At 44.2% G+C, this 23,961-nt stretch overlaps 8 protein-coding genes across 8 annotated transcripts; 4 read left to right on the top strand and 4 right to left on the bottom strand.

The window, feature by feature from the left end:
- Window positions 1-3: 3 nt before the first annotated feature.
- On the bottom strand, window positions 4-7,503 carry FG386_001817 (uncharacterized protein; the record flags this gene model as incomplete). Its single annotated transcript, XM_067341210.1, has 2 exons — window positions 4-1,173; window positions 2,086-7,503. The coding sequence occupies 2 exons, from the start codon at window positions 7,501-7,503 to the stop codon at window positions 4-6; spliced, it is 6,588 nt and encodes a 2,195-aa protein (XP_067197172.1).
- Window positions 7,504-8,098: 595 nt separating this feature from the next.
- Window positions 8,099-8,860, top strand: FG386_001816 (OBP33pep like protein; the record flags this gene model as incomplete). Its single annotated transcript, XM_067341209.1, has 1 exon — window positions 8,099-8,860. The coding sequence occupies one exon, from the start codon at window positions 8,099-8,101 to the stop codon at window positions 8,858-8,860; it is 762 nt and encodes a 253-aa protein (XP_067197171.1).
- A 97-nt stretch (window positions 8,861-8,957) lies between these two features.
- FG386_001815 (uncharacterized protein) lies at window positions 8,958-15,941 on the bottom strand (the record flags this gene model as incomplete). Its single annotated transcript, XM_067341208.1, has 2 exons — window positions 8,958-9,384; window positions 9,442-15,941. 2 exons carry the CDS (start codon window positions 15,939-15,941, stop codon window positions 8,958-8,960), a joined length of 6,927 nt encoding a protein of 2,308 aa, XP_067197170.1.
- A 796-nt stretch (window positions 15,942-16,737) lies between these two features.
- Window positions 16,738-17,451, bottom strand: FG386_001814 (MPU1p; the record flags this gene model as incomplete). The annotated part of the gene is made up of 1 exon (XM_067341207.1): window positions 16,738-17,451. The coding sequence occupies one exon, from the start codon at window positions 17,449-17,451 to the stop codon at window positions 16,738-16,740; it is 714 nt and encodes a 237-aa protein (XP_067197169.1).
- Window positions 17,452-18,449: 998 nt separating this feature from the next.
- Window positions 18,450-20,033, top strand: FG386_001813 (uncharacterized protein; the record flags this gene model as incomplete). Its single annotated transcript, XM_067341206.1, has 1 exon — window positions 18,450-20,033. The coding sequence occupies one exon, from the start codon at window positions 18,450-18,452 to the stop codon at window positions 20,031-20,033; it is 1,584 nt and encodes a 527-aa protein (XP_067197168.1).
- Window positions 20,034-20,270: 237 nt separating this feature from the next.
- On the bottom strand, window positions 20,271-20,940 carry FG386_001812 (proteasome component; the record flags this gene model as incomplete). Its single annotated transcript, XM_067341205.1, has 2 exons — window positions 20,271-20,885; window positions 20,938-20,940. 2 exons carry the CDS (start codon window positions 20,938-20,940, stop codon window positions 20,271-20,273), a joined length of 618 nt encoding a protein of 205 aa, XP_067197167.1.
- A 568-nt stretch (window positions 20,941-21,508) lies between these two features.
- Window positions 21,509-22,468, top strand: FG386_001811 (PfMPC; the record flags this gene model as incomplete). The annotated part of the gene is made up of 1 exon (XM_067341204.1): window positions 21,509-22,468. One exon carries the CDS (start codon window positions 21,509-21,511, stop codon window positions 22,466-22,468), a length of 960 nt encoding a protein of 319 aa, XP_067197166.1.
- Window positions 22,469-22,885: 417 nt separating this feature from the next.
- On the top strand, window positions 22,886-23,803 carry FG386_001810 (uncharacterized protein; the record flags this gene model as incomplete). The annotated part of the gene is made up of 1 exon (XM_067341203.1): window positions 22,886-23,803. The coding sequence occupies one exon, from the start codon at window positions 22,886-22,888 to the stop codon at window positions 23,801-23,803; it is 918 nt and encodes a 305-aa protein (XP_067197165.1).
- Window positions 23,804-23,961: the final 158 nt, after the last annotated feature.

Here is a 23,961-nt window from a genome sequence, read left to right as displayed (position 1 = left end):
GTTTTATACGTTATTAGAGATAATCGCCATTTGAACGCCCTTGGGTATAACTTCTTCTATATTGACCAAATCGAACTCGCTTTCTGAACTCTTTTCTCGCAAGGTTTTGTACTTGGCGACTATGTTGTTTCTGGAATTCTTCTTGAACAGGTACTTGAGCTTTGTGAAGAGAGTGGCACGGGGGAGTATTTGTTCGAGTCCGTATATAAATATGGACCAAATTACCAAAAATGAGCCGAACGCGAATATAGGCGATATGTTATAGTCCCCAAGGCGCCATGACAGTATGCAGCTCATGATTATACTCAAGGCGTTTCCGAAGCACTTGAGTATGTTGTCTGCGTATTTGAGCACAGCAGCCACGATTATCCCGCCGATGGCTTGCAATAGAATCACAAACCAAACGAGGGCGTTGAATCCGTAGAAGAATCCCTTCTCGGATATTTCAGCGCCTTCCTTTCCGGTGATGCAACACACGTACCCAAAAACAATGCCGTATAGTGCGAGTTGAATATTTCTCCCCCATATTGTGGTGTTGTCGTCTTTAAGTAGTTTTTCCAAAAATACACCTGCCAAGCCACTCGTAATGCAGGCGAGCAGCACCGAGCACAGACCCAGAAAGCCTTCTTTTCCCTGCAGGCCCAAGGGACTTAGCGAGGAGTTCCCTTTTCCGGGCTGGACCATAATCGCCCCCACCGTTAGGAGCAAAAGAGAGAACCACTTTTTTTTGGACAGTTTCTTGCCCATGATTACCACAGACAGGATCGCGGTAACTAGTATTTTTAGTTGATATGTGACGTGGTACACGGCTCCCGGCAAATTCGAGAGTGCTATAAAGAGCAAGTTGTTCTGCACCACATACAGCAGTCCAGGTATTCCCACTAGCAGGTTGCTTTTCAGTGAGTGAAATATTTCGTTTCTCAAAGTGTGCACCAGTTCTTTAACCTTGTATCTTTTTTCCCGGAATATAATGAACAACGAGCAAATCAATTTCACTATTTCCGACATTACCACCGCACATGTGTTGAAGTACAGACCGTCCTCGTCATCCCTTTTGATCCTCGATATTCTCATAAAGTAAATGACTGCAACCGTTTGAACAACGAGGGAGAGCAGCGCGACGTACTTCATGTATTCCTCTTTGCTGGAGTTCTTCAGGGGTTTCTTGTTGTCCTAAAGCGGAAAGGCGTTGTTATTCATGCTCTCTGTGCTTGCGTGAGAGAAAACTTACGCTGACTCTTGTTTTCATTTTGGGCTTCCTCTACTCTGAAGAGTCCCGGCAATTCTGCGAGACTCGGGTGGGTCGCCGTCGCCTCCGCTTCAACTCCAAGAGCACCGTGCTGCGGGAAAAGCGTGGAAGGGCTGTCTGTTCCTCGGCTAAAGCGCACCGAAGCGAAAGGAGAAAGCCTTTATGTCCTCTGCCAGGCCGCGTCTTATCGGAGAACAACAATCCAAGGCCGTTTTATCGTGCAGGCGTACTACTTTCCCTCCCTCAACATAGTCCCAAACACGTTTTATTCAACAGTTGGAGGAGGTGGCGGGCCGGGTACACCGCCTATATGCAGTCTCGAATCGAAGTGGAAACACAAGGGAGCGCATGCATACATGCGGGAGGCGCGGGAATCTTGGCAAAAAGGTTAGGAGCCTGCACTAGGATTTGGGGATTACAACAATTCTCTTTTCGGAGGTGTACAAGATCGAGGGTGCTCGGTGATTGCTCGAGAAGCGGGCCGGCCCGCAGCCGGCGTCGACGAATTGCCTGCTGGATCTGTCCGACTGGACGTGGATGCAGGGCAGTGGGACGGTGCCCGGCTGAGTCGGGACGCAGGTCCACCTCAGCGTCTTTTTGGAGTGAGGCCCCAGCATGAGGTAGTTGGAGGTCACGCCTTGTATAAGAAGAGGCAGCCACGCGGGCAGTGGCTGGGGGTCGCCAGAGTCGTTCTCGCCGCAGGCGAGGGAGTCCGGGGGGTACGTCAGGGAGTACTTTAGGCTTTGCGGCAGGTTTGTGTGATTGGTGATGGTCGCCTCATAGGTAAACGGGGCCTCTGCACGCATGACTTCGCTGGTTTTCGTCTCCAGGGTGACCGGGAAGAATCTCGTGTACGGCAATATGAGCGTGTTTAGCAGGTCGTCGAGCAGGCTGTAGCGGATCGGGAGCGACTTGAAGGATAGTTTCATCTCCCCGGGGTCCCCGCAGACCAGGTTGGACTCGTTGCTTGGAAAGATCAGTTGGAACGGATGGAGAACGAACTCCAAGAACCGCAGGTCGTCTTTGAAAGGCTTCACCTCGCAGGACAAGTTGTACAACAGGGACACAACCGCCTCGGGTACCTCGCCGCTGACAGGCTTCCCACTCTCGGAAAGGTAACGCTTGCGGAGGTCGTCCTTGCTTATGCTAATTAGCGCGGAGTTGGACTCGTACCCGCCAAGGGCGATCGGAAAGCTCGCGTCCACCAGGCTGAACTCTCTTGGAAGCACAAACTCCTCAACAAAGACGACATCCTTGTACTGTTTGTTAAGGACCTCGAACGCCACGAAAAGCAGCTGGCTCGCGCCGTCGTTAACGGGGACAATTCTGCTCTCTAGCCGGCCGTGGTTGGGGCCCAGGTAGTTGACACTGCCGTTCAAAGAGTCCATTGTGGGCACCTCCGACTTTATGGTCACGCACTCCCCGACGAACCACCTCCTTGAAAAGTTCAGCTCGTGAATTATGATGTTGGGTGTGCAGCGGCCCTGGCCGCCGCAGTCGTCCACGCCGGAGTCCAAGATCCTAACCCTGACCGCGATCTCGTACTCGCCGTTCCTGTCGATGGACAGGAAGAGAGGCACCAGCAGCAAAAGCCCTCGCAGGTCTCCTCCGCCGGAGACGCCTCGCTCGTTTTCGAGCACCAGGCCTTCGTCCCTCATGACCTTGAAAAACGGGGTCGGGGGCTCGTCCCGGACGCTGTGTCCGCCGCCCTCTGCCGTGAGGCAGCAGGCAGGGCCGGCCTCTGACCCGGCGCCGCCGAATCGGGCCATCACCAGCTGGTCCTTCGCGTTCAGGGCGTAGCTGAGCTGACTCTCGGCTGCGCTCCCGCCCCCCGTCCCGGCCAAGAGCCCGTAGCTGAACCTGAACCTGGCGCTGCCTGGAGCGGAAGAAGAGTACAGCAAGACGTTTTGGTTGTTGCTGATGACGTTGTTCCCACTGTCGTTCGTGTTGCTCAGTGGTATCTTGTTCTCCGAAAGGACAACGCTCCACCCGCCCCCACTGGACTCGCCGTTCGCGTCTGGCACCTTGATGTAGCCAAGCCTCGAAGTGGGACTCTCGCTCCCGTCCCCGCAACTCCGGCTCCGGGCAGAAGGGCTTCTCGGCATTAGCTCGCTCACGCCGAGACAGATCTCGATGGTAAAGTCCTCGTTGACTCCTCCGGGGAGCCTCAGCAGGAGCTCCAGGGGCCTCAGCTCGTTCACCACCGAGTTGTAGGTCGTCTTCTCGACGCAGTCCAGCCTGTCCTCTGCTTCGGAAGAGGCGACGTCGATCGCATTGAAGGGAGACAGCAGCCAGAGCCTGCACGCGCGCTTCAGACTGTCTATCTTCCCCCGGATGCTCGACATCCTCTCGTTTGCCCCATCGGTCAACAGGATGTTCCTGGTGCTCAGCTTGCAGAAGGTTGGGAGGGGGTTGTAGGGGAATCTGATTCTCGAAGCGAAATAGACCTGGTCGAAGGGAACTTTGAAAAGCGGTATCGGACTCACAACGGTGTTTGTGCCCGTGTCCAAAAAGCCACCGGGAACGACGTTCAACCTGGGCGTGCTGTACACCAGCGTCTTGCTGTTTCTGATCCAGCTCCCAAAGTTGGAAAAGTAGGACAGGGGCGGGTTCCTCACGCAGAACTGGACGTACGAGTAATTGTAGACGTACTTTGAGTTTTTCCCCACCACCTTCTTGAAGTCGAAGTACTTCACCGAGTTGATCGCGAACTTGATGTAGTCGTTCTCGCAGGGCCCAACGTGGAAGTACGAAAAAATCCCAATTATCATTACCTCCGGAAGGTACTCTCTGTAGTAGCATCTGCTTGAGTCGCTCGGGCCGTTGTTAGCCTGCGCAAAGTCGACCTCCCTGATCACGCAGTCGAGTCTGATTCTTATGTTGAAGTTGTTCTCCTCCTTAAACTCGTACAGCTCAAAGTTCCGCACCACTGTCTTCAAGATCCCGACGCTGCTTATCAGCTCAATGTCCATCCTCTCGTTCACGAGTTTGTAAACGAAGTTCGGGAGGTGGTGTATCTCTATCTTCACGTTCCCGGGCGAGTCCGCCTCGTACTTGAGTGTGGAGTAGGTGTTGTACAAAAAGTGAGTCAGTATTACGTTCTTTGAACGCCTAGCCGCCATGCTGCAGCTCTTCTCCAGCGCGTGCTCGTCCTTCTGGTTGATGATCTTGACGTAGAGTTTGGTGATCCAATCGTGGAACTCAAATATGTCCCTTTTGCATGTAATGTTGTTGTTTGAGTTGTTCTCTATGTCGCAGGCAATGATGATGTAGCAGAAAAACAGTATGTAGAAGTGAATTGAGTTTTTGTCGGAGTCGCCGTCGCTCTCGGTCCAGGACCTTTTCGAGTTTATCACTGTCAAAAAGCTGGTCACGACCGAGTATATATACTGGTCGTGCTGCTTGCTGCTCAAGCTGCAGCTGCCAGCGCAGCCGCCTCTCGGATTCAGTATCTTCTCGTTTAGCTTGACCAGAAAGTCGGCATCCCCGCTCTCGCAGCTCCACGAAACCAGTCCGCACATCTTCGTTAGCTCCCTCCTGTTGTCCTCCAGGCTTAAGTTCTGAATGGAAAGGCACGTTATGATCCTCAAACAAATTTTGCGGATGAACAACCACGTCCGTGACTTGATGAAATTGCTCGTTATGTGGAAGCAGGTACTCATTATCTGCTGACTGATTGTGTTCCACACCGACATGTTCCTCCTTTTGCACGCGTCCCTGAGCTCCTGCTCGTTTATCCTCGTGAGTCCGTCAATCTCTGAGAATATGTGTTTGGGTATGATCGCCTTGAAAATAGACTCATAGATGCTCAGCGAACAGTTGATGTAGTTCTCGTCAAACAGGTACTCGGCAAAGGAGAACGAGATCATGTAGAAAAATCTGTTCATGTGGTTTCTCGAGCCAAAGTTGTCGCCCATGTCATTGCTCCTGGTCACGCTGACGGCCTCAGTGTCGTTGCAGAACTCGTTCTCGTTGATGATGTTGCTGGTGAAAAGTGTTTTCAGCTTGTTTGGGTAAAAGTGTCTGTACACGACGGCCGACATGTAAAACAGCGAGACGCATCTGTTAAAAAGCGAGTCGGTGCGGAGCAGCCGTCCTATGTACCTTCTTGTTACCTCGCAAGATGAAAGGACCTCGCACAGGAGACTCTTGTCCTCTATTTGCTTGACGTTGACGCCGTCGCATCCGATATAGAGCGAGCTGAAGGCGCTCAGACTGCCAAAAAAGCCCTTGGGCGTGTCCGGCTTATGCTCGTACTCGAGGAAGGAGTCCGGGGAGGAGAGCTCCTGGAGGCACCCAAGAGAGACCGGAGAGAGCACCTCTCCTCCCACATCGTTGACGCTGTCAAAAAAGTTTTCGCCGTAGTCCTCGGACATCTGCAATAGCTCTTTTCTGGACTTGTGCGAGTACTCCGCCGAAACCTTGTACAGCTTCGATATGTTCAGCAGGATGTCAATAGCGTCGTCGTCCTGGTTCCGGCACCCGTCCGTCACGGAGTCGCCCTTCTTCCGCTTCTCGCTGCTGCCGGCAGAGGCAGTAGCAACGGGGCCCCTCGGAACGGGGGCTTTTATCTTAACGACCACGCTCCGGATAGAGCTGGCTATGCGGGACAGGATGCTCCCGAGGTCGTCGGCCCTCTCCGCAGGGCCACTCGGGACTGGAGTGTCGTCGTCAACGCCGCCTCGGGGACTCTCTTGGCCGTGGAAGGAGTCCGGACCGGAGTCGGGTCCGGGGAAACGGGCCCTGTCTGGATCCTTTGCGTTGACGGAAAGAGGTATCACGGAGGACTCTATCCCGTCCGGGTACGAAAACCTGCTTCTGATGACCTGCAGGTCGAGTTCACCCTCCGCGTTGGCGTCCAGCAGGTCGTGGGACTGCTTGTTCACGATGTAGAAGAAAAGAATAGAGGCGAGTTTTTGAAGAACCAGTGAGAGCCAGAGGGAGGAGAGAAACGAGAACTTTGCGTGATTCAAACCGAACTCGCGGAGTATTTTCGTGTGGATCTTGAGATGATTCATCGCCTCCCTAATCTCGCCGTTGATTACGTGTATGTGGTAGAGCCTGATGCTGATTATGTTGCAAAACACGACGAACTGATAGGAGGGGATGTTGGTCTCGCTCATTATGTTGTCCCAGGCAGCGGCGTACTGTTTGGTGGCAAGCACGAAGTTGCCACAAAACTCATTCATAACGGCGCTCTTGATGCAGTACCTGATGAGCAAGATCCTGGACTGGAGTTGCGTTATGCTGCAAGAACCGTTTCCGGACGATACCGAGGTGAGCGAGCTGTTTTTCGCGGTTATTTGGACACCCGAGGGGTAGCCGACGGCGTTGCCGTTTCTGATCAGACTCAGGTTCGAGGAGTTGGAAAGCGAAACGTAGGAGTTGCGTTTGAACTTCGGGGACAAACTGGCCTGGACGGCTCCCGCGAAGGAGCCTCTGAGTCCTGAGGAGGCGCTCTTTATAGAGAAGCTGTTAATTATGTTCTCGGTGGAGGCCGTCAACCCAGCCGTTTGCGCCTTGATTGCGGACTTGCGCCATCTGCGCTCGTTCTCGCTGTAGTAGGCCTGGGAGGTCTCGTAGGCCATCTCCACCAATCTTTCTATTCTGATATTGAGTTGCTTCTGGTGCTTAAGGCCGCACGTGACGAATATCGCCTGCAGCTCCGGGAAGTGATTCTTCCTGAAACAAGTCACGCACGACTGAGGGTCTCTTGTTCCCGTGGGGAGTATCACGAAAATGAGAACCGAGGGCGGAGACTGTCTTTTCTTGAGTATCGACGAAATAGACTTTATCACACTTATCGCATCGCTTTCGAGACTGTTGATCTTCTCCTGACTTTCCACGGACGCTCCGCTGCCTTCCTCCTCAAGCGGGTATTCCTGCCAGTCGAAGCAGATAATGTAGAGCGCAGGAGTGTCGTATCTGACCTTGTACATCCAGTTAGCGCTCAAGATGTCTATCCCCCCAAGGCCGTGGCCCGTTCTGCTTCCCAGGTGCGCCGACGGGGAACTTGAGATCGTGAGCGAGGACTTGATTAGGCTTCTGGAAGGCGTTACGAAACTCGATATGCTCGGGTTCAGCAGCTCCTTGTGCGTTAGGCACTTCAGCTCGAGGCACTTGTCGCAAAACAGACTCGTCTTTGGGCGAAAGGAGCTTATGCTGTTGCGAAGGTGCTCCTGTATGCTCTCCGGAGCGACCAGCGCGATGAGCGGCTTGAGGTACCCCTGCCAGTCCGGATGAAACCCCTCCATTTCTTGCTCTCGTCCTGAAGCCGCGACGCAGAAGCTCGCATGCGTTCACTAGTGAAAGTTGCGCTGTCCCAACTGCCACCGTGGCTCCTCAGACATCTCCGCGAGCGGACCCGGAGCAGGGCAGGGCAGCACGGCGCGGCGCCAGCCGGTCGGTTTCAGAGGCGTCCTCGCAGGCCGTTGCGTGGTCTTGTGTCCCGAGCTGGGCAGGAGGACTCCCGAAGCGAACCGGATAAATCTGGCAATTTGCACACAGAAACCGCTACTGCATCTGCGAGTGGACCGACCCGCAAACGCTATTCTCTCTTCTTCTGCTTATCTGCAACTCCCTCACGTAAAATCGCGCTATTCAACCGGTTGCCTTCTCTTTTCTCTTTAAACTGAATGGGGTGGCCTGTGAAATCCACCACCAAAAGGGATCCCGCCGCGCGCAACCTGGCGCCTACCGGGTTGTAGTCAGGGTACCGTGTTGAGCGAGGGAGAGGGCGGGGCGGTGCAGATCTTCAGTTTTGCTTTCCGAGACTTGTCCGCTGAGTCGGGTTTTCGGAGACTTGCTTCCCTCGTTGACCAGGAGCTTCGCAGAGAGAAGCCGGAGCGGATGGAGAGGGGAGGCGAAGAGGACACGAGGAGTCGCCGGGCGGAGGTGGGGGGCGCCGGAGGTGGCCTCCGCAGCGACGCCGACCCCGGAGACGGCCACCCGGAGTTCTATTTGCTGCTGTCTAACATATCCAAACGACAAAACTTCGGGACGCTTTTGAGGAGTGCGTGCGCATTCGGGGTTTCGGAGGTCCTCGTTGTGGGGGAGAAGAGACTAAGGACCTTCGGGAGCAAGGGAACTCTTTCGCACCTGAGCATCACTCACTACGACAACCTGGACGAGGCCGTGGAGATAATCAGAGAGAACGAAATGGACATTGTTGGGGTTGAAATAAGCGAGAACTCGAGACCAGTGTACCCGCACCCCTTTAGACGGTCAACTGCCTTTATACTGGGAAATGAATGGATGGGTTTAAGCGAAAAGCTCGTTGGCGTTTGCGACTATCTGCTCCACATTCCGATGTATGGTTGCGGGACAGCCTCTTTGAACGTGGCAGTCGCGGGCTCCATAGTCTTCCAGCACTTTGGAATTTGGGCAAAGTACGCCGAAGCCCGCAAGGAGGGTTCCAAGTACCTCCTGGAGGAGGACCGGCCAAGGGGCAGGATGCGTCGCTACCTCGTGCCCTCCAAACTCGGTAGGTTTCCCGTCGGAGCGAAGCGATGTCTCCCCCAATTAACTCGTTTGTTGTTCGTCAGAGAAAAGGGAAATAGAGAGGAAAAGACAAGAAAGGAGGTAAGTGGACAGAAAATACGGGTTTTATGAACCTCTAAACTCCGCTTTCAGGGCAAAAAGGACCCAAGAGGGGTATGCGAGGCGCCAGGAACCGACAAAGAGCGAAGGAAGCCCTGCGGCCAAGCCGCTAACGGGCTAAGGACAGGTGCTTCGTTATTACTTTGAGCGAGTTTTTGACGTTTTGCCTTATGCTTTGGTCTTTGCACGTCACGCACTCTATTAGGCCCGGGAGCACCTTCTCGAGCAGCTGCTCTAGGGACGACCTTTCCGTTGCCCCGTTCCGCTCGCCCCTTTCGGTAGCGCCCACCAGATTTCTAAAGTGATCGGTAGTTAGCGATATTAACTTGTATATCTCGTCTATTTTGAGCTGTGGCAGCGGCCTCAGTCCGCTCTGCAGGTCTTCCTTTGAGAAGCTCCTGAACATCCTTCCTACCCTCGCGTAGAGCACAGGGAGGACGTCGCTGCTCGTCTGCGCGCTTCCCAAGAGAGGCAGCTCGTCGTAGAACTCAAACAGCCTCTCTATGATGTACATGTCCAGCGTCCGTGTGCTGATACTGAGGGACGGACAGCTGCCCCCGCCACCCGCCGAGTGGGGCCCGCGCCCTATGAACCCGTCCAGGAACCGTACCAGCCCTGAATAGTACTCTTCGGGCATAACCAGTCTCCGGCAGGAGTCTCCCTTTCCGTCTGCGTTGCGCCTCCCGTCGCAGTGCCCATCGAGGGACAACATCAGATCGAAGGAGACGTTCACGGCAAACACGTCGAAGTAGAGACACTCGTCGCACGAGCCGTCCGCGTTTGCAGCGTTGTGGGGTGGTCTGGGGCACCTGTTGCTGCGCGCAGCGAATGGGCGGGAGTCGATTAGGCGGGTAACCACGTCCACGGCCAGGGGCCAGAATCTTTCCCTAATCTTGAGGTCGAATTCCGGAACCACGGCGTCCTTGATCTTCTTCTCGTTCTCCAGGACGACGAAGAACGCCAGCCAGTCCTGAATCATCACCAGCGCCGCCTCCTTTGCGACCATCCAGATTCCCGTTATCCTTGAGGCGCCTCCGCGAAGGTCTCGCGAGACCACGCCCAGCAGCTTCCCGAATATATAAGGAAGCGTCTCCAACAGCTGGGAAACGAGCGAGCCTTCCTCGACCAGCAGCTTCCTCGCGAGTTTGACGGCCTGGTGCCAGTCGCAGGCCCCGCTGAGCCGTCTGATCTTGGTCGCCGTGTCTATGATCGCGTTTCTGTTGAACCCCACAATCAGCGAAATGGCCTTGCAGGACATGCCTATCTTGCAGGTGTCTTTGAACAGCTCGCTGTGCGCCACCAGGGAGCCGGTTATGGCTTTGGTTACGTCCGAAACCAGCGACTTTAGACTCCGAGCGCCGTGCTCCAGTATCCGCCCGGGCAGCATGTTGAGATAGTACTGCAGGGCCTCTAATCCCATCGTTTGTATTGTAGTCACGAACCTTATGTCCCTGTTTATCGCGGAGGAGAGGAAGTCGTTGCTGCTCTTAATCGAGCACGTGTAAGAGGGGGCACCGTTGGCCCCTCCACTCTTTGCGTCGCCCTTGAGACCGCCGTTGTCGACGCCTTCTGTGCTCTCTACGCACTTGTTGTAGTAGCTAAAACTCGCTCCTTTACGGGGACAGGCCCCCGGATGCTTGATGTTCCTGAGGAGGTAAACTACGTTTGGACCCGTCGTCTCCGCGATCCGGCCGGAGGCTGGGGCCCGGGTCTCCCCGTCGCCGTTTTCGGAGGCCAGATCCGGGAAAACCGACAGCAGGGATATGCCTCTCAGGTTTCTGTAGTAGTTCTTATGGATAAAGTCGCTGTTGTTGTAGTTTTCAACCAGGACCAAATTACTACCGTTAGACCGGGAGAAGCCGCGATCTTTGTCGTAGTTTACGAGTTTCGGAACAAACAGGTCCTTCTCGCCGGCACTCAGGTCGTTCCCGAAGAAGCCCTTCCCCCAGACGCAGTTGCATACTGACTGCGAGAAGTCGTGGTCTCCTCCAACGCCGCTGTCGTCCCTGCCCGAGGCCTCGATGGGAGTTGTGTTGTGGACGAAGGTGTTTGTTGAGGTTACCACGACGATGACCATGTTCAACAGACAAAGCAGATCGCAGTAAAAGTTCCCGAATTTGATGCATTTCGCTATATTGTCGCCGTTCTCGTCGGCTATCAGGTTAATGATGTCAACCACAGTCTGCAGTATTGTCTCTGCTAACTTGTCAGATAGGTAGTATTTAGACAGCTTGTTTGCGTATGAATTGTAGTTTCTGTACATTGTTCTCCTGGCATCCTCATCCCCGGACTCGCCACTTTCTTGCTCCTGGCGTTCTCTCTTCTTGATGTACTCCTCGGCCCTTTCGAGTCGTCTGAGGGTGTCGTGGCTCTGAAACAGCAGGCAATTGATCAGCTCGGAGTAAATTCCCACGGACTTGTTCCACAATTCGCAGTCGTTCTTCCTCAAGGACACGCACATCAGCTCGTACAAAACCTTCACCGAGGTTATCTGGACCTCCCTGCCCGTGCTGACCAGGCGTCTGGTGGCTGGCTCGCAGTCCTTGCGAGCCAGCAGGATCTGGGAGACGACTTCCATTAAAAAAAGCGAACACTCGTAGTAAATGTTGTTGTTGTCGCTGTTGCTATGCGAAAGCTCCTTCACTATTCTCAAGGTCCCGTCAATGGTTATCCCAAGCGTTTCTTCCCAAGACTGATTCTTGTATGAGGGATTCGAAAAGGAACGGGATAGCTGGTTACTGCGATCGGTGTCGTTGCTTGGACCGTTTAGTGTGGCGTTTCCGCCTCCGCTTTCGCTGTCGCCGAGACCCTCGTTGCTCTCTCCTTGACCATTGCATTTAACTGGTCCCTGCTCAATGGCGAACTCGAAGTCTAAGACGTCCCCAAGAAACGTGTTTTCAAGGCCGCAGTCCGTGCCGTTTCCTGAATAAGCGCAAAAGGAACTGAGGTATCGGTTGTAACTCCCGACCAAGACGCTTTTGAGTACTCTTTTAATTACTAGCTGCAACAAGTCGTTGCTAACTACATTCTTGTAGTGTTTAATTAAAGCTGTGTAAAGACTCTTTAATGCACAGTTCCTCGTTTCCTGTCTAGAGTCAATACACAGGTCCTCCAGTTGAAGTATGATGTTCAACCATACTATATCTATGTGAACGTGATTTGAAAAAAACACGTTTTTGTCGCGATCTCTGTAAATGAGTATGTTTCTCTTGTCAAATACAACCTCGTGATTCCCGCAGGAAACGTGGTTGGCCTCGTTCTCACTTTCGAAAAAGTCTCGAAAAGTTGACTGGTTTGCGACCAACTTTGTGCCTATCAGGTCTGTCAGCCTCCAGAGAAGACTGACCGCTTGGAATGAAATGTTGTCACTGGACGAATTTATCCTCCCAAACACCGCTATGGACTCTATCAGAATGTTCCAAGAGGAGGAAATAAATCTACGGTTGCCCATCTCGGTTTCATTACACAAAAACTCGATCAGCAGAAACGACGATTGTAATAGCTCAACGTCCTCCTCGTAAAAAGCTAACGAGCGTTGGGCTTCGTCGCTGATCCCTCCTTGTTCGCGATCCGTAAGCTTTAAACAGGTGTCCTCGAAATTCGATCCCCGAGGACTGGCCAGTTTTTCGCAGTCCAAATACCTAATGTGGCTTTGATACTTGTTACAAACGATAATGTTGATGAAAGCAACGATCAGTATCCAGGTGGACTCGTCCAATTCAGGCAACACAGAACAGAGTATTGAGTACAGAGATCTAACCAGTACTGTGTTGTACATCGGAAAGTAATTCGCAAACACTAAATATGGGTTCAAGAGCGACGTTTGAATATTGTCGCGTGTGTGGAGCTTCTTCTCGTCTTTATCTATGTAAACGAATATCGTGGTGATTGTTACCGATAAAAAATCCATTATGCTATTGAAAACTTGCATGCTCCTTTCCCCGTTGTCCTCACAAACGCCGTTCAAAGACGACCTTCTTTTCTCGCAGGTTTGGTTGGCTTTGTCAATCTCAAACCGGGATTCGCCTCCTCCGTCTGAATCTGCCAACTCGTCATACATGTTAAAGTTGTTTAGCTTAATGATGTTAAACAACAAGGGTATAATTCTATCGTTCCATATTGGAATGAACAACTCGTAGCTCATTTGGTCGTAAATGCACTGAATTATACTGCTAAATCTTGTAAGCAAGTACTCTATTTTTTTAATTTCAAAGCCTTTCCCATTTATATTGTAGTTCAGTTCCTGGTAAATCCCTTTTATGATGCAATATATTGACTCTTGCGACAATTTTTTAATTTGCTCCTTGAGAAAAACCTGATGGGAAACCCTCAGTATCGTTGACTCCGCCACCAGGGTCTTGGTCAAGTGCTCTGAGTCTGGCTTGTCGTCTTTGCCTCTAAATTCAAACTCAAAGATCTCTGACTCGCCGGCGGTGGGATCCAAACACAACAGGCCGTTGACCGTTGTCTGGTCGGAACTGGAAAGTGGTGTGTCCCCCGAATCACCGGAGTTGGCGTTTGTCTTTATTTTAGAACCCAGTCCAATGTCTATTATTCTGTCTATGTACTCCATGTATCTAAACAAATACTGCCAACACGTTTCGTCTAGGTATTCACAGTACTGATAGCATATCGACAAGTAACACTTGTAAAGCGAGAATATTTTTTCTATTAATATGGGCTCAGTTAAAATCCTTACCTCAACCAACTGACTGTTATTATAGTAGATCTGCATTGACTCATATATTATATTTAGTACATTTCTTAAATCCAATTTGGGACACGTAATGCTCGAAATTTTGTATAAAAATGTGATTATTCTGTATGTGTAGTACCGTAGTAAATGGTAGTTCATGCACTGCTTAAGCAACTGATACAAAGGGTCCCAAATATTGATTATTATGTTCTCAAGACAGTCTTTTCGTCCCTCTCCATCGCACATTAGATTTAAACAAGAAGTTAGATTCACGATGATGTCGAATATCAACAACGAGATCTCAATGGGCTTAAGCGAGACGAGCACGACCGAGTATACTGAAGAGCAGTATTTAGCATTTAGGTTTATATTGTCATAAGAGTCTGCGCTCCCGCTGCAGTTACTGCCGTTGAGCCTTTTAGTTAAGGCCTGAGAATTATGATTTCCAGTCAAGGCAGTTGATGAGTCTTCGTTCAAAACGCCAGATTGTGGAGCCGAACAGGAAGGAGCTTTCACGCACTTCAAAATGTGATAAATTCGGTCGTCCTCCATGATTATGTCAATAAGGCGTACGTTCCTTTCACTTTTTTTTTTTGAATTTGAAATTATAAAATACCCACATTCAATATTTGTGTCGTTTGGCTGCGGCAGCAGAATGCTTGGGAGGTTGATTTTTTCATTTAAAAAAGAAGGAACTGAAAGGTTAAGTGTATTTTCGTTAGACTGGAGCAATTCAAGTTGATTACTCAGGTGAATCAGAATTTGATTCAAAGAGTTAATCAAACTATTAAGAAGATTCTCAGATCCAAATTCGCAGTCTGGTGATGAATTCGCACGGTGGTAGTAGTTCTTAATGTTAATGCTTCCTATTATTAAAAGGATATCGGGATTCTGTATGATCTCGCCAAACATCTCTAAAATACACTGCACTGACCAACTCGGAATTTTAGATATGTTGTGCACAGATATTGTCTTTACAAAACTCAGAACAATATTGCATATGCAGTCTTTTATGTACGGACCATTGAACTTCTTGCTTACATTGTATTCCAGTATTTTAATGAACAACCTTATGTATCTCGCAAACATTACAAAATCGTGCATGTTCTGAGACATATTGGAGTTCAACTCCTTGCATGAGTTCTGTATACACCTTGTTAACGATGGAAACAATACATTGTTGATCAAACTTTTTAAATCATCATTGTTCTCAAGTAGCAAATTTCTATTGTATTTACTCGAATTATTCACGTTATTTTGATCCAAAATTTCGTTCCAAATATCCAAACAAATGCTTGAAGGTATTGTTATTCCACCCTTAAGTAGTGAAAGTGGCGTTAGGTCGTCGTCATCTTGTATAGAAAAAGATTTATTAATACCTTCCTGCACTTGCTTGGTTGCTGAAATAACCATAACGTTTTCAATTACTTGTTTATCAATCATAATTGAAATGTCTTTAATTAAAAGCAGTGCAATTACAAACGACTCCTCGTTTCTATTATTTTCTACCTCACTCTCCTCTCCGCTCTTCCGCTTTTCAGCATCCTCAGTTTCATTCTTTTTTTCGTTTTTGTTGCTCCTACCGCTGTTCAAGTGAATGTAGTCAAGTGAGAGGTTTACCAGTTGTCTTATGGCGAGATGTGACATTTGGGCAAGTTGGTAGTAACCCGATATACCAAAAAAAGAGGATATTATACTGACCAATAAAGTTATCATAACTTCGTTAAATTCGATTATTTCAGGATTTAGAAATAATAAAGATGTTTGTATAACTTTAAGCAATATTTGCTCTTTTTCGCTATTGGAACAATTTAACACAGAATTGCCACGACCAGTTCCCCCACCATTGTTTACTATGCTAGCACCAGTACTAGTTGCAGAAACTGCATTGTTCTTGTTCTTAGCATTATTCTGTGAATTGCTGCCCCCTATATTGAAATTGTAACCAATATTGTAGTTGTTATAATAATTAAAGCTATTGTTAGAGTTTTTAATTCTTGCTCTCATTGAACTAGTGACCTTAATTGAAACTTCATTCAATACTGCTAGTAATGTTATTTTATGAAAAGTATCCAACAAACCGGGAATTAATATTTGTTGCAGGCAATTTATTCCCAATATAAAAAGCTGTGTACCCTCTGAGTAATTTATAGAGGTTATTATTGCCTCTCTGCATGCAGAACAGACATCGGTTATTGGGAAATGCTTGAAATAATTTTTATTGTCGTCATTTGTTTTTTGTACTACGTCTCTATAGTGCCTGAAACTGATTAGTGCTTTCTCACATATTACTTTTATGTGAGATAAATTACTGTTATTGCACGGAACACATATCGCTCTTAGCTCCCCTTCTATATTTGGACATCTTGGTTTTGCTTTTTCGTTTTTGTTTTTCATACCAATCTTCTATTGTATACTTGTCTGGTATTTGCTGCATTCAAAATATCTGCCTACAACAATGGATGATAAAGACACTCATATATAATAACCAAGTCAAATACATACATACAATTTATTTATATTATATTCCAAATAAAGAAAAGATTTATTTTAAATTTTCTAGCTTGCTTTTTCCCCTGCAAAACATTCGTTCCATTCTTGTTTCCGGCGCCACAAGTTGTGAGTTTTGTTTTATATTACATGCATTACATTTCTATTGTCTCTCATCCTCAAAATAGTCTGGCATTGCAAATTTTTTATATGAGTTTAAATAGGGCGAATTGGAACCGGTGAAGATTAAAGTAAACGTGGGAGGTAAGCACGTAGACGGTTCCCTTCATCCGTTTTATTGTAAACAAAATCCTTAAAGGAGTGTAGAGAAGAACGTCGGTGTGAAAACATGCCGGTAAATCTCTAAGAATAAAATCGAATTTTCACCTGCAACAAAGTGACTAAGTTCACATACACATCAATTATAACTACTGCCTCTAAGTTTCTCCGTGTGATTCATTAAATATTAGAATAAATATGCTTATAAAATAGCCGATTAATTAATATATTCAAAGTGGAAAATACTTGATCAGTTGAGTGACTAAGAAATCAAACAGAAATTTATCCCGGTAAAGCTCCATAATACATTAAACTAATACAATTGAAAAAGGATGACCAAAAATTGGAAACATAATCATAATGTGAGGAAAAAAAGTGATAGACATAAATTAAAAACCACTAAGAAGAGGTTTTAGTATGAAAATCAGTCAATTTTTCTTTTTGAGTACTTTTTATTGTCCGTTTTGTTGTTCTCGGAAATGGTTGAACAGTATTTAAAGATGATAATTTGCATTAATGGAATTGTATTTAGTAAAGCTGAAATTACGTTTGTGAGAAGAAGAATACTATTAGATTTCGATTGGCTGAAGAGAACAGTGGCGACCCTAGACCAAGAGCCACCTGTAAGTAAGAAGAATGAAATGAAAGAAAGCTGTCCAGTACTGCTCTCAATATAGCATTTGACAATTTGTGGAACTCTTGATAAAACAACAAATATTAGTGGTGAAATTGAAAGATACCTTAAAATAATAATATTTATTAAATTCTGATAAAGAGCTGCAATAAGCAATGTTATTGATGTTAAATAGAAAACATGGTTAAACTGTATACTGCCTTTAGTCTTTTTTTCTTTGTCTCCTGAATATCTTATGCAGAGTATTAATATTGCTAAATTTTGTAACCCGATGAATGCACTGTCTGCCCATAATAACCATGGCACATTAAACCTAAAGTTTGAGAAAGAGTATATACATGACGAAAGTATTTCTATATATATTCCAAAACTACTTATTCCTTTGGTACTTTTTGATCTTAGTATTTTTATTATCTGTGGTATTTTCACAATTCCTGAACCGACTATTATAATATAGCTTATCAATTTAATAAATAAATCTATGTATATTTGATCCGCCAGCATGTTTATCCCCTTATTTTCCCACTATGTATTATATTTATCCTTCAACTATTTGTCTTACAAAAATTGCAATGCTGCAAAATATGTATGTGTGTTTATCAATTATATCGACTATAAATTCAATTATTAAACTCGCTTTTATTTACTAAATCAAACCTCACCCCTCTAATATTCTCTCCCCTTTATATTACCGAATCTAGCTGGGCAAATACATGTATGCTTATTAACTCATTTAAGCGGTAATATGTTTCAAATTAAACAAACCTACAGTGATGGCGCCTCTTTGTGTGCCATTTTATTAAAAAAAATTGTTCTAGGTGCAAATATATAGATTAAGCAGAGAATAACTTTGAATAGCAGTTTTATGCATAATTCCACTTCAAAAGTATTTATTTCCATATCCATAATATGTGTATCCGATAATCTTTTTGCTCTTTCCCAATTTTAATGTAGAGTCTGCTGCTCAAACTAAAAATAGGAGTGTACAATAAATTTACATTGTGCATCTGAATTATATCACATAAAATATCTGTGCTCCTTAGAATACACACAGTAATATTTGAAAAAGGGTGCAGAAGGCTGTTTCTCCTGGTTTTTTTAGATATATGTGTTAGGAAGATAATAGTAACCTACATTGTTTTAATAGTAAAATATTTACTTGTTGATACTAAATGTAAAGAGGCAAAGAATTGAATTGGAATTTAATAAAAAATCCTAAAAACAAAAGTATTTTGGTATACATGCACCAAACTCATCCTTTGGACAGTAAAGTGAATTCTAGAGTATAAGGTTAACATTTTTTGTTTGCTCATTTTTATCTGTAAATATTTTGTTTTAAAGAAAAATAATACAAATTGAAGGTATTGTTTAAACCACAATCAAAGTTTCTCTATTTTAATTCGTTAAATTCGGTTACATGTTCAGATTGTTCTTATAAATAAGTTCCAACTACATTTTTATTGTAATAAAAACAAGAAAACTAAAAAGTAAATAGAGAGTTGATGGAAGAAAAAAATACAATTTTAACTTCAAATAAACCACAAGCTGAAATTAAGATAGGAATCCCTATTATTAATGTTAAGAAAAGTGAACATTTGGATACTGAAAACCAAACTGGAATTTCGATACAAAAATTACCGTCAATAAAAAGTATGACTGAAATAAAAACAGTATCAGAAAATGTGAGTACCGACAAGAAGTCTTCTGGGGATGCATCAACTGCAAACAGTTCGTCTTCTTCGCGTTCCACACCTCCTACAACTAATTCTTCATCTCCTCCTCCGACAACTGGCTCCTCTCCTCCTCCGACAACTGGCTCCTCTCCTCCTCCGACAACTGGCTCCTCTCCTCCTCCCGCAAGTGGTTCCTCTACTCCTCCGACAACTGGCTCTCAAAAAAGTACTCAAGGTTCAGGAGATAATGCGACTAAACAAGAAAAAAAAGAATTAATCAAAGCTAACAGTATAAAGAAGGAAGAAAGCTACGATGACAAGTATAAACAGTCTAAAGAGTACAACAAGGAGTATTTTGATGGCAAGGGTGGTTACTATAACAGTTCAAAGGTTGAGCTAGAATTGATTGGAGGAAAATTAGGTTCAAGAAGAGGCTTTGAGAACGAAAAATATTCTTTAATAGAATCAGAACTAGACTCAAAGTTTCCTGAATTTAGTGAAACATTTACAGGAAAGGGGATTCCAGAAGTGAAGATAGCATTTATATTTACGCTTATTTGTCTAATTATTGTTATAGGATTTTCAATAAGAAAGTATCGCAAATTGAAGAAAGCAGGAGAACAAGTTAGAAATGTAACAAATACCGTATTTCCGGTAAAAATAGTGAGCTTGTATCTATACATATTTTTGGGTTTTCCGTTGAGTGTAATAACTCAGTTCCTATCTTGTATTTCACCACTTGGATTTGGTATGTATAATGTTGTACAAACAATATACCAAAGTGCAAGTTATATTTGGTTATGGGATTTATTTGTTGAGTACTTTGGTGGTTCAGAACAAATTGTAACGGCAATAAGAAGAACTGGGCCGTATTATTTGTGGAAAGTACCTCCATTTATGCTAACTACTGGAGGAGAAACATATTTTCAACCAAAAACACTTATTGTAAGTTATATACTGGTTTTCCAGTATCTTTTTGTAAACATTATGGTTGGCATTGTAAACGTAACACATCCATCCAAAGCTTTGTTTTTTAATGTTTTTCAAATTATATCTCTTACTATTCTAGTATATGGTATTATGTTGGTTTATTGGCCGAGCAAAGAGGCCCTTCAACCTTACCAGGGGGGTTGGAAATTTGGAATACTTCTTTTGCAATCTATATCAATTATTGTAATAGACTCTATAATAAGACTCGCAAGGTACGAAAATAGAGAGTACAATTCAATTGTTTATAAAATGTATTGGAGAATGATGTTAGTTTGTGGTGTATCCACAATTTGCACATTGGCTGCTGTAGCAATAATAGATTCGAGAGAAATATACAAAATATACAATCTTCCCTTGCCAATTAAAATTACAGAAAGCTCTGAAAATAATAATCAGGAGAGCAAAGGCATGCTCGCCACATAGTATAAACAGGTTGAAAACACAAGGAATGTGCGAAAAGTTATCTTAAATAGCTTCAAATTTAGAGATTAGAGTATCTTAATATGTTCTAATAGAATTTGTCTACAGTTTTTTCACCCTAATTTTTATTTAGTTGTTAATATGTTTTATATAAAGAGCTACTCAAAAACTCAATTGTTTGTTCCTGTATAAATTTGTTCTAATTTAAGTATGGTGTATGACTTAACTGTTGTTAAAGGTCTAGTCCTGTCTAGTATAAAGTGTTTTAGTTATAAGTTTCTTTGGAGTTAAAAGGTACACTTTCACGCCCCATCCGGAAAACGCATCCCTGTCAATACCTGAAAGTATGCACTGGGATATAATCTCCATTAATTCATCTGGTTCCAAATCAGGTCTGTAATAGGACTCGCATATACCAAAAAGTTGATTATCTGCGGTACCTGATATTGCAAATTCATTGCAAACAGAAAGACAACCAATAAGATCAAACGCTGCAATATAAGGAACATTATCCTTATCTAATCCAGCAACTATTGGCTCGACAAAATATGGACTAAACCTTCTTCCATATAAAATTGAAGCCGTCATGTGGCTTAAAGCCTTAACTCCAATTTCACGCTCCTCACGAAGATGGTAAAGATTCGTCTTAAATTTTATTAAACTAGTCATTGTACTTATATCCGTAGCAAGTCCTGAAAATCCTATTAGTGTTTTAGAACTCGGTCTAATTATTTTATCAAAGTTAGTTGCTATTGTTCTGTATTGGTTTGAGCCAAGTCTCATGTCTGTAGCGAAAGCTACACACTCTTTTCCTTTCATGGCCAGTATGGAACCCCCATTATAACTTAAAATAGACTAAGGTTTAAACAAGTTATTGCTTCCGTAAAAATACACTGTTTTAACTTACCATTTTTTATCAAATAGGCCAGCTTTTAATAGGAAATAATTCTTTGTATCCTTTCTCAGTACGTATTTTTGTCAAAAAAGAAAGTGTATTTAGTTAAAGGTTGCGTTACTATAAATACGAAGAAAAGTTAAATTACTTTACTTATTCTCGTTTGGTGACCTCTTATTTCGTCCCACTAACTTTATCTATTTGAATTCGCTTCAGGTCCTAGGCCGTAGGCCCCCCATCAATTTTACCCCTCCGTAACAAGCCATTACCATATGTAAATTCCAGTTACCGCCGACGTTGGCGGTAAAAGTAATGTGAGAATGTAAATTAAAATGCTGGTAAATGATGAGAGAAAATAAAAGGCGTGAAAAGAGAGAAACAAGGGACGTTTAAAAAGAAGGTTTTATTTGCGCTTTTATCCACATTTGTCATTCTATTCTCGGGATGAAAACACTATTTTCGTTTTACTAGGCGCCTCTTTGTGCTTCCGTTAACATTTAACATGAGCTAGTGTGTGCGGAGATAAATAGTAGTAAAAATAAGATTATAAGTCAGTTTTGAAGCGAAGTGCAATTCATAAAATATGGGCACTATAAAGGAAAACAGTAGAATTAATTATTATTTGAAATGTGGTTTAGGCGGAGCTTTGAGTTGTGGGTTAACGCATTCATTGATTACTCCGGTTGACATAGCAAAGTGCAGAATTCAGATGCATCCAGAGAAGTATAAAAACTTAATAAGTGCTTTAAGGTTAATAGGTGCTAATGAGGGTTTAAAAGGACTAAGGTTAGGACTTGTTCCTGCTTTTATAGGATATTCGGCTCAAGGGGCGTTAAAACACGGACTTTATGAATACTTTAAAGATGCTTATTTCAGAAATCATTCACTGAGGAGAAAAGAGAAGAGGGAGCCAGAATCAAAAATAGAAGATCTTGTATGGTTGGGAGCCTCTGCGTCGGCAGAGTTTCTTGCAGACGTTGCTTTATGTCCAATGGAAATGTTAAAATTGAAAATACAGGCTTCAAATCAATCAAAACTATGGTCTGGACCTTTTATAACATGTATTAAAAATATGTATAAGCTCAGGCGTGAAACGAAATTTCCTTTTGGGAGTTTAACGCCTTTGTGGTCACGCCAAATTCCATATACAATGACAAAATTCTACTTTTTTGAAAAAATTGTCAATTTCACATACAAAAATGTGTTTAGGAAACCAAAAGAGAGTTACAGCAAACATTATCAATTGTTTGTAACGTTTATATCTGGTTATTTGTCCGGAGTTATCTGCGCTTTTGTTTCGCATCCAGCGGATATGATAGTGACGCAATTAAGTACAAGTATGAAAACTGGCAACTGCAATATTAAAAGAAACATTTCAGATGTTGCAAAAGAAATAGGTATTAGAAAGTTATTCACTGCGGGTTTAGGTACCAGAATGATTATGATTGGAACTTTAACAGGAATGCAGTGGTGGATATACGACGCATTTAAAAGTACAATGGGATTTGAAACTACTGGGAACAAAACAGATTATTTAGAGTAATTACCAAAAACAAAAACGAGGTCTCAAATTTAACCTTACATGCTATTTACTATAAGATTATCAATTATTTTTATTTATAATTTTTTATTTGCATGACATGCATTTTTTAACTGTATTGCATGCATATTTTATTTTGAGATTATTGCTCTTAAGGCACTAGTTTTGCCGCAAAGGATAATTAATATTTTATAAGATTTAGTTTTATGAACATTTAAGTTTTCTTTGTATCCGTTTATATTTATGCATATGGGGTTTTCATTTATGTATACTAAATAAATCCAGTAACACTTATAGGCAAATATTTTTAATATAAAATAGGAGTCTTGCTCATATTATTAAGACGGATTATTTTCAAACTTGAATGTTTAAAACACGCCTATATTCAATAAATTTTAAGATAATAAATACTTAATTGTTATGGGTAAGAGAAGCAAGGAAGAAATAGAGGAGAATGAGGGTGGAAATGAGGTGGAGGAGATAAAAGACAAAAAAACGCGACCTTCCAGGACAGTATCTAAAAAAAAAGTCGACTATTCCGAGTATGAGGATGACTTTGAAAGTGATTTTAGCGAGGATTATTGTGAAGATGGGGAAGATGACAGTTCGGATGTAGATATGGACGACTATGAGAGCGCAAATGTGAACTCGGGTAAAGGAAGCAAAAAAAGCACTAAAAAAAGTGAAAAGAATGACAAAAACTCAAAGAAGTGTGGAAATCCTAGGAAAAATAGGGAATGTGGTGACGAGGGCGATTTTAAGATTGACAGTGACGATGAAGAAGATGTGGATAACGAAACAGAGGAAGATATGGATGACTTGGACGATGAGTGTGAAGAGCCAAAAGGAGGGAAAAATTCTTCAAAAAAAAATGAAAAAAGTAGCAAGAAAAAGCCAACAGCACCTAAGAATTTAACGAAAAGAAATGTGGTAGTTAACAACTGTGGGGGAAGTAGTTTGAGTGAGGTTATATACAATTATATGAAAGATCAAAATAGACCCTACTCGATTCAGAACGTTGTGGATAACTTGCATAATGTTTATTCAAAAAAACAAGTCACAGATGAGATGGATCGACAAACTTCGGAGGGAAGATTTATATGCAAAGAGTATGGAAAGCAGAAAGTATATTTGTTTGAGCAAAGTCAATACAAGGAGTTCAACAAAGATGAAATAGAGGAGTTGGATAAACAAATATCAAAGTACGAGTCAGAGTTGAATGATTTAGAGATTAAACTTAAACAGCTTAAACAAGAAACGAGAAACATTACAGTTCCGCTTCCCATTGAAGTGCTAGAGGAGAAGATAATTGAAGAGACTAAAAAGGTGAGTTATTAGCTGCATTAAGCGATGTCTATCACTAATTAACGCTTAAACGAATATATTAGAACGAACAATTAAAGGTGGAAATAGAAAGCAAGGAAAAATTACTAGGTGATAATTGTGAAGTAGTTCCAATTGAACAAATAAATAAATTGAAAAACGAACTACAAAAA

This window comes from Cryptosporidium ryanae, assembly GCF_009792415.1.
Source record: "Cryptosporidium ryanae isolate 45019 chromosome Unknown contig_28, whole genome shotgun sequence".
In the NCBI taxonomy this organism is placed as follows: Eukaryota; Apicomplexa; class Conoidasida; order Eucoccidiorida; family Cryptosporidiidae; genus Cryptosporidium; species Cryptosporidium ryanae.
Note: the sequence above shows the minus strand (reverse complement) of the source record. Positions and strands in the feature narration are given on the sequence as shown.